Consider the following 10,695-nt stretch of genomic DNA (forward strand, 5'->3'; position numbering starts at 1 on the left):
AGGACCATTTATCAACCATCTGGTTGAAGACTCAGATCTACTAAAGGACTAATTACTGGTTGTTAGATCTCAACAGACTAATGACATGTGGTATAAATAAGCTGGGCTGTGAGGCATGCATTCACAGCTATCTTTCCATCTGGACTTTCATATAAAGAGTAACATGCATGTATGTATGTACACTGTTGATTTTCTGGAGCCCTCTGTTCCAAAACCTTTCTGGCTTATCAGTTTTTTGACCAAAAGAAGCACCATAATAATTCCAAAACACACCTCTAAGCAAAGAACCACATACCTCCCATAACTTTAAAGAGATACCTCCATATCATGCATTGAAACAGATATTAAATGATTAAATGAAATACATGAGTATACCTGTTACAAGTTTATTAATGTTATCTGTATCAATGAAACAACGTTATAATTAGCTTTATTCAATGCAAACTTAAAATCACATAATAACAGAAAGTACAAGACACTATAGAGCTAACCACAAATATCTGGAAGTTGAAAGCTACATAAAGTTGTCACCACTACCTCTCCCATGGTTAACCTCCCAGAATACAGATTACATACATGTTTATTTATTCATGTTGTTTTGAATTAATCATGCATTGTTATCACATAGCTTTGAGATTTTGATGATATGATCGTTTATTTTGAGAATGATGTAGTCTGGATCTGGACAGTTAGAATATTTTTGCCGGATGTGGTCAGTTTAAATGCTAAAGGGTTACCCTTCACTGTGCTGATTCAATTTTTGCTGGTGATGTTAGATGCTTGTCATATGCATATCAGTTCTGCCAACCTCTTTCTATAGGCTAGTAAAAATAATGTGTGGACTACATCATATGAAATGAGGAGAGTTTCTAAACATACCTCACTATCAAAAACAAGTTAACTTGGTTACTATGTCTCAAAAACACATGCACAGAACTGGTTATATTTAGTTCTGCTCAGTTCCTGAGTGTAGGTGTTTATGAATAGAGGGAGTACCTTTCGTGTCTGGCAGCTGCACTTTGCCTGAAATGGTCAGGTGGACAGGCATCACTGGTCCTCATTCAACTCCTAATCACTCATTTGATGACTCCTAGTGCCACACCTAAGTATCTCACTTCATCTAAACTGAGACGATATTAACACTGCACCAGTCAGTGAAAGACTCTAGGTAAGGCTTCTCAAGGAGTCACTGCCTAGGGAAGTGGAACTTGCTCAAGTCAACAACCTAGTTTTTGGGGTCAAAGCATGTTTCAGGTAGAGACACATGGTTGTTGCTAACAGCTTGGGGACTAATGGGTATCACCAAGCTAATTTGTCCATGGTATAGTCATGATGATGATGACCAGGTCATGACCCATACCAGATCAGTGGTTGCCAGTTTAACATCAAAGGGTAGACTGACCTCAGTTTCACTGAATTACAGAGAGCAGCAAAAGACTGAGAAAAGTGGCAAAATCTGGATGCAATGTCATTACTGTATGCCCTAATGACCACATGGTCAAGGGATAAGAAGGAAAAAAGGGACTCAGTTTTCATACAGTAAGGGTCAACCCTTTAGCATTTCAATTGGCCATATCCAGCCCAAATATTCTATCTGTTCATACTGGCTTGATCCAGCCTTTTACATCTACTGGACAATGTCATTTTAAAAACAAACAGTCACATGATCAAAATCTTGAAGCTATGAGATAATTTACAATAATAATCATGAAATTCTGATTGTCCATCTGGGATCCCTGTATTTCAATCTACATTTGCTCTACGTAGACATCTTATACGTATTTGGAATCAGGATGATCCCTGGATTGAAAATCTGCCCTTCGTTTGGTTCTTGAACATCCAGCATTGGGATCAGGTCTGGATGAAGATTTGTTATATTTGTTATACAGTTGAAAATTCAGATTTTAAGAGAATTCCAAAAATTTGTGATCTTACAAGTTTTTCATTTAAACTGAATTCAAAATAATACCATATTGGTAGGGTACCAATAAATGCTTTATTATTTTATTGCTCTCTTCAGTTTCTGGGCCACAGGCCCAATTAGCCCTCCGCAGGAGATAGCATAAAAGTCCACATGGAGTGTGGCTCTTAAGCAAGTGCAAAATGATTTCAAAAGAATCTGGATAAATAAACATTGCATTTGACAAAATAATCTGAATGCAAAAGGGATAAATCCTTTGTCACATGGTGGGCTCTTCTTTGTTTAAAACCATTTACTTTCATTGACATGTTTCCTAATATTAGTCACCATGCTGTCTCAACCAAAAACACACATTTGACTCCACTTTATATAATTTTCTCCTCTTTTTCTCCTTTCAGCCATCTTGATGAAAACCATCAGCCCAAAATGTCAATATCATTCTTTTCCTTTTGAAGTGCAATACATTTGTACGTCATTTCATCATTTATCCTTTTTCTTTCTTTATCTCCCATCATTTACTTAAGAATATGTCAAGCAATATACTCTGGCTCATGGTGGATAATAACTAGCTGAGAACAGACCAAGACAAGCAATGAGATTTCAATCTTGCTTCGAAATCAACTCATTTCAGTTATGTAACTAATAGCTTTCAAAAAAGCAAGACTGTCTTGTGCCCTATTTCCTTCTTCCTTTAAATACAAGGCTTTTGTGCCTTCTTGAAAAAGAAACCAATATATTTCAACACAAGAAACGAAAGAAAATGTTTATGTAAAGCAAAAAGGGTTATGTATTTACAGTATAGAAGTAGATCGCAGTTTAGATACTCTTCCTTCCTTTCTTTTCTCTTCCTTTGTGTATCTGTGTGTGTGTGTATGTGTGCATATATATATATATATATATATATATATATATACACACACACATAGATATATATATGCACATATACATGTATATGCATACATCTACATATACATACATATGTGTATGTGTATATAATATATATATATATATATATATATATATACACACACACATATATACATATACGTGTACACATATACATATGTATATATATATACATGTATACATCTACATGTACATACATACATATATATATATATATACATATGTATACATCTACATACATATATTTATATATATATATGTATATATGTATGTGTGTATACATCTACATACATATATATGTGTGTACACATATATATATATATATATATACATACACATGTATATGTATATACACACATATGTGTGTATACATATACACACACACACATACATCCATACACACACACACACACACACACACACACACACACACATATATATATATATATATATATATATATATATATATATATATATAAATAATCAGAAATATAGTTAGCATAATAGTTGAAAGGAAGCTTTTAAAAGATGAGTTGAAAAGATGAGTTCAGGCATAAAAAGCTAAAATATTGCAGCTCTGAATTCATGGTAACCAATAACCCAGCACCTTTAGCAAAGCTGACATCATGTCTTTTCACTGTATATACATTTTTAGGAAAACCATTTCATTCCAAATTAAATAGCTTGCAATGAGAAAAATCAGATTTTACTCGCAGTGAATACTTTTGAAATCATTTTGTAAAAATCCACTTTATCTTTTATGTCTCTAGAAACAAACACAACAAACGGAAAAAAGAAGAGAATAAAAATCCTTATTGCAACTTACCTTGATTGACATTTTGCTGTTTACTTCTGCTTGAATTGTCAAAAGTAACAACTTTTCTATCATTGGTCATTTGAATTTCTTGTCCCTGCGTCAGAGGAGTATAGTTACTGGAAATATTTTGAAAATGAAAATGGAAATAATTTAACGAGCGGAGACTAAAAGATTTGAATAATCAGAAATATAGTAGATGAAGAAATTGAATACAGCACAAAATATTAAATACTTAGAAAGTTGTCTTGCCGAGAAGCTACAGCACCATTAAAACCGTGTATTATGTAAAGTGTCATAAATTTGTGTGTATGCATGTGTATGTATGTAAGTTTACATTAAGGAGTGGAACATGCAATTACCTGTAAGTCACACTGTCTCATGGTCCCAGCAGACAAAATGGGAAATGCATTGCCCCAGAGGATGGTGAGGAAGATGCACTTGAACAGCCACTATGACTCATAGAGTCTGCACTCACAGACAGCTATCTTCACTCCCAACAGCAGCAAGCAGGGATATATGCCAGGAGCCAAGAGTGCCAAAGGTCTCCACTGCTACAGGCTCAACCATAAACCTGTCAGACAATGACTGATACTTTTTCCAATGGGATATTATTCTACATAAAAATAACCATATGATATTCAAAACTCTGGTAGGTGGCACCTACGAGAGTTTACATTTTAGTGTGCTGTTTAACCCTAACACAAAACCCTAACCCTGACCATAATCCTAACCCAGATGAGAGTAGACTAGGAATAATCTGGTAGAGTACATGCTAAAATAGCACCCTCTAGTGTTTTACTTTGTTCTAGGCAAGACTGCATCTAATGGTGAAGTTCCAGCTCAAGAGGTCAGGAGATTTGTGGGAGTGTGAAGTTCTCACTTGGTCATCACTACTCCCTATCTGCTCTTGTGTGAGAGGGCCCCAGTTAGGGGTCAGATAGTAGGAAATAGTCCTGTGTCTTAGGTAACTAGGACTCCGAGGAGGGTTGGTCCTAAGCAAGTGTGACACACTTGTCTTTGGACATGCCCTAATGTCACATTAATCAGTCCCCAGCTTAAGGGATCAACAGGCCCTGTGGCTAAAGGATAAGTTCAAGAGACCAGGATACCAGTAGAATAAACTGTAAAATAAACCAGTGGAATGTGCAATATCTTTCCAATAAAAATTCATGAATCTTCAGATTTTGACTTGAAGGTCTTTTATTAGCAATACCTGTAAGACAAGCATGGTAAATACTCTTTTTATCAAAAAGAGTATTTAGTTAAAGCATGCCACAATGCCTTGTATCTCCCCAAAATACATACCATTTAAGCTTATCACACATCAGATCAATTCCACTCTCACTCTTTTTGGTTAGTCACCAATTTCATATATATTCTTTGTAAAACCTTTTCCAAACTTCCGACTAGAAGATAAATCCATTTACTATCGCTGATATGAAAAATACTGTACCTGCACCAAATAACAAGTTGACTGAAATATATGAAAAAACAATCATAAAATAAATATTATTCTAAGTGTGCCTGTGTGGTAAGAAGCTCACTTCTCAACCATTGTCTTGTGTCCAGTCCTGCTGAATAGCACCTTGGGTTAGTGTCTTCCATTATAGGCCCAGGCTGACCAAAGCTTTGTCAGTGGATTTTGTACATGGAAACTGAAAGAAACCCATCCTCTGTGTGCACGCATGTGTGTGTGTGTTTATTCCCACCACCACTTGACTACTGGAGTTGGTTTGTTTATGTTACTATAACTTAGTTTGGCAACAAGGGACTTATAGAATAAGTGTCAGGCTTAAAAATAAGTACTGGAACAAAACTGTCTGACAAAATCCTTCAAGGTAGTGCCCCAGTATAGCTGCAGTCCAAAGACTAAAACAAATAAAAGGTAGAAGATATTCTAATCATAAAACCAGTCTACCAACATTTTTCTGCTTTCCTTTTTCCCTTCAAGATATAAAAATATAAATGATAACTATTGTATACTAATCTAGGAAATTATCATCTTGAATACAAATTTTGTTTTAAACTAAACACTTTTATAGACATAGAGGTGACACACCTCAAGCAAAAACAATAACTTCTACTCATATTTATTATACAAATTAAAAAAATAATAAATAAATAATTGTAGGTATTTCAAAGTTTATGAAGAATAATGTCACCAAAATCAAAAATATTTTAATAACCTATTCCTCTGTTTATGTGGCATCATACTAAGTTACATAACGGTGCCAAATACAGAACGACCAGTATCTAGACAATTTAGTTTTCATTTAACAAGCTAACAAACTCATTACAAAAAAAAAAAGAAAACAAAAACTGGAATTGCTTTCCCAATATTTAAAAATGAAAATATCTGCTCTATGGAAATTGAGAATGAAGATAATTCTTATGATAGTAGACATGATAAGACTGAAAAAGTAATATAGACAATGATAAAAAAAAAGAAATAGAAATAACAGAATAACAATTATACAGAATATGTATGTATATATATATATATATATATATATATATATATATATATATATATATATATAAAGAAACAATACACAGGAGACCAGTTATGTTTTGGTTAGCTTCCAGAAAGAAAGAGCTAAATAACATTGATGAAAATTCAGCAGTCTCAGTAAAAAGCTTGAACTTTAAATAAATATTATATAGGCATGGTTGTGTGGTAAGAAGCTTGCTTCCCAACCACATGGTTCTGGGTTCAGTCCCACCGTGTAGCACCTTGGGCAAGTGTCTTTTGCTATAGCCTCAGGCCAACCAAAGCCTTGTGAATGGATTTGGTATACACATACTTACACACAAAAACACATACATATATGCATATATATATATAAATATATATTTATACTTATCTATGATATGTTATATAGTATATGCATACTTATAAGATTAAATATCTATAGCTACAGTCAAATAAGTATTTTGCTATTCAGCATTAATTTTTGAATATATTTAGTTGAGCATGTTAATATATGTTAATATATGTTTATATGCATGCATAGTTATTGACCAAGGTACAGATACATTTACAGGCATATATATATATATACACGCGTGTATAATCATGTGTATGCCTCTCTCTCTCTCTCTATACACACACATACATGCACACATTTTTATGCACATGCACTCACACATGTACAAATACATAATCTGAATATGAAGAATATAAATATCTTTCATGCAAACTATCTTTTTAAATACTATACAACAAAGATTTTTCATACATAAATAAATAAATTTCAAACACATACACACAAACACACACATATACATTTGATGCTTACTCAATGAAAACACAAAAATCAAATGATTTCTAAGAAATGAACAGAAACAAAGCAAATAATAATAATAAATACATAAAAACGAAAAAAAAAAAAAATTACAAGAGAAAGAGAAAATTATATAAAATTTTAACAGTCAACTGCTATGGGATTTAATTTAAATATTTTGGGATGAACAGAGCCATAAAGAATTATGGCAACTGTAAACAAAACACCAAAAATATTGTTTTCATTTTTCTTATCAAACAAAATTTCACGAGGTTGGCTGTAGTTTGTGCATCTATTTATATATATTTACTTATCTATGGAAACAACTGAGAGAATGAGGAAGGTTGTGATGGTGAAGTGGACAGATTGGAAAATATAATGGTAACTTCACAAGAGTTTATTGGAAGGAAATGGACAGTAGAGGGAGAAACAAAAAACTAACAAAAAAAAATACCACCAAAAGAAAAAACAATGTCTGTATGGTGTGTGTGTATGTGTATGCTCACGTGTACGTTTGCATGTATTTGTGTATATGCATATATGAGGACTTCTGTGTGTGTATCTATTACGTGTAAGAATTTATGTACAAATGTGACATCAATGTGTTTATATGCATGTGTATGTATGAACATATATATATATATATATATATATATATATATATATATATATATATATATATATATACACATACATATATGTGCATATAATTACATATATAGGTGTATGTATGTATCATGAGAGAGAGAGGGGGGAGAGAGAGATAGGGAGAGAGGGGGAGAGAGAAAGAGAGAAAGAGCCAAGAAAATGGATAATGAAGTTCAGTTTTGAAAGAATATATCTTCACTTTGTTAGCTTAATATTTTTTGCTCCTTTTCATTATTTCAATTTTGCTATTGTTGATAAATTACTTTCAGAGAAGAAATTTTCTTTCTTTCCCTTTTGGCTTTGTTTTTCTTTGTTAAAAAAGAAAATTTTAGCTATCAACTAGACTGAATAAGTCAAACATGCAAGAACTTCTATCTATACTTTTTTTGTCAGTTTTTCTTTCAAGTAATCTTGTTATTGTAACTACTAAGAAGAGCAAAGTGGGACTTACACAGTAAATATAATCTCAGTTATTTTTACCTACAGTATATCAAAATCAATACTTTGAATTTGAATGCCACATCAGCTACAGCTTCAACATTCTTTGAATCTCATCTTTCTTTGACTAGCCATTTATTAAGATTTGCAGACAACAACCTGAACTCCTCACCAGGCTAATATTTCTTTCAAGATTATTCAATACGAGGGGTAATCCAATTTCTTTCAGTGTCCAATAAACAAAAGTAATAATTGAAAGTCCTAAATAAAACAAACAAACATGGTGACTTTTAATTATTATTTGTCACTACATTCTGAGATGAAATTCTGCCAAGGTCGACTTTGCCTTTCATCCTTTTGAGGTCGACAAATTAAGTACCAGTTGCATTCTGGGGTCAATCTAATCAACTGATCCCCTCCCCCAAAATTTCAAGCCTTGTGTCTAGAGTAGAAAAATTTATTATTATAAGTGCCGCTGGACTGGCTCCTGTGCAGGTGGCACATAAAAAACATCATTTGAGCGTGGCCATTGCCAGTACCGCCTGACTGGCCCTCATGCCGGTGGCATGTAAAAGCACCCACTACACTCTCTGAGTGGTTGGCGTTAGGAAGGGCATCCAGCTGTAGAAACTCTGCCAGATCAGATTGAAGCCTGGTGCAGCCATCTGGTTCACCAGTCCTCAGTCAAATCGTCCAACCCATGCCAGCATGGAAAGCGGACGTTAAACGATGATGATGATGATGATGATGATGATTAAGGCAATGAGCTGGCAGAATTGTTAGTATGCTGGGACAAATATTTAGCTGTATTTCGTACGTCTTTACATTCTGAGTTCAAATTCCGCTGAGGTTGACCTTGCTTTTTCCTCCTCTCAAAGTTGATAAAATAAGTACAAGTTGAGTTGATGTAATTAACTTCTCCCTCTCCTAAAAACTGCTGGCCTTGTGCCTAAAGTTGAAACCTTTATCATTACTATTATTAAAATGGTGAGCAAACAAAATGCTTTGTAGTAATTTCTTCTGATTTATTACAATCTAGTTTCAAATTGTGCCAAGGTCAACTTTGCCTCTTATCATTATGGTGTTGATAGAATAAAGTACCAGTTAAGCACTGGGGCCAAATGTAATTGACTAGTACTTTTTCTCAAACTTCAGGCCTTTTACATATGTTAGAAGCAATCATAATTAAAGTGGCAAGCCTTAATAATAATTGCTTCTAATATATGTACTGTTATCTCACCCACTTCACTCTAAAATTAGTACATCTAACAGAAAAGAAGAAAATGATTTGAAAGGATGCACAAGACCAACAGCTCCAGCAGTTGGTTTTGTCTTTTCCTCCATTTCTCTGAGGTATTACCCATGCATCGCTTTCATTTTCAAGTTGTTCAATCTTTGCTCTCCATTTTCAATTCTTTTGGGTGTGTCATTTTTTTCACTCAGTATCATGTTGCTATTTCTAACAGTAACAACCAAAGGTCTGATCTCCTGTTTGACATACTATTCCAGACTATTTTTTCATTGACAACACAAATCTTGCATCCTATGAGACCTCTTCCTCCCTTTTTCTAGACACACACAATCTATCAACATTGCTTTTACTGTGCTGTTCTTGCTCATTGTCATTACTTTCTATCTATTTCCTCAAGTTCACTCTTTGTCCATCTAACAACACCTGTGCCATACTGCATTAAGGAGACAGCCCATGTATTCACAGCCCTAATCTTGTTCTTTCTGTTGAGTCAACTCTTCATAATTAACTTGGTTCTCCTGGGGTAATCTTGCCTAAATTTCACTCTCCTTCATTGTTGTACTCCAGAATACCCAGATACTTGTATCCATCCACCTCAACATCCTTAATTCTCTCACCATCAAATGACAAGGCTTTTATTTTTTCATGATAAATACACCACAATAATTCCAGATTCCACCCTGGTATTCTTACTGAATATCTGCACTATTGAAACCAAACTATTTATTTCACACTCACTGAAGATCTTTAAGTCATCGATATACAACAGGTAACACAACACTTGTTGCATATGTTTCAAGGTGAACCCTGAAGTTACTTTCTTTTAATACCTGTATGAGTAGTAACATACGGACAACAATGGTGACAGACAATCTCTCTGAAATACACCTCTCCTGATGTTAACCTCCACCAAAAATTTGCCACATGATGTTAACTTTGTAATCCAGTTCTTCGTTGATCTGATAAAATTCAAACTATTCTCAGCCACCTGTACTAACTCAGAACTTTCCAAAATCCAGGAATGGGGGACCATGTGATAAGCTTTCTGATAATTGATCCACACCACACCACACCTAGATTAGTATGTCTGGAGCACTGCCTTAAAGGGTTTTAGTCAAACAAATTGACCCTAGGACTTATTCTTTGTAAACCCAGCGCTTATTCTTTTGGTCTCTTTTGCCAAAGTGCTAAGTTATGGAGATGTAAACACACCAACACTAGTTATCAGATGAAAGTGGGGGACAAACACAAAGATACACACACATAAATATATACATATATATACAGGGTTGGTCAAAAGTCACCCGACAGTAAATCAAAATTCCATAAATATTTAATATTCAATTTTATTTATTCATTCCAGTTATAAATATTTAATAACTGAATGCTATGAGTTAAAATCATCATTCTTTTCAACATCTATCTATTT

The 10,695-nt window shown here is 33.9% G+C and overlaps 1 protein-coding gene across 2 annotated transcripts in view; it reads right to left on the reverse strand.

The window, feature by feature from the left end:
* The window catches only part of LOC106873657 (katanin-interacting protein), a 509,583-nt gene that overhangs the window by 58,588 nt on the left and 440,300 nt on the right, over positions 1-10,695 (reverse strand). For both annotated transcript variants that reach the window (XM_089344962.1, XM_089344970.1), the window contains exon 36: positions 3,654-3,760. In XM_089344962.1, coding sequence (XP_089201088.1) covers positions 3,654-3,760 — 107 coding nt within the window. The remainder of the gene's footprint in view (positions 1-3,653; positions 3,761-10,695) is intronic.

The sequence above is a fragment of the Octopus bimaculoides genome, chromosome 2 (genome assembly GCF_046866305.1).
Source record: "Octopus bimaculoides isolate indiv1 chromosome 2, ASM4686630v1, whole genome shotgun sequence".
In the NCBI taxonomy this organism is placed as follows: domain Eukaryota; kingdom Metazoa; phylum Mollusca; class Cephalopoda; order Octopoda; family Octopodidae; genus Octopus; species Octopus bimaculoides.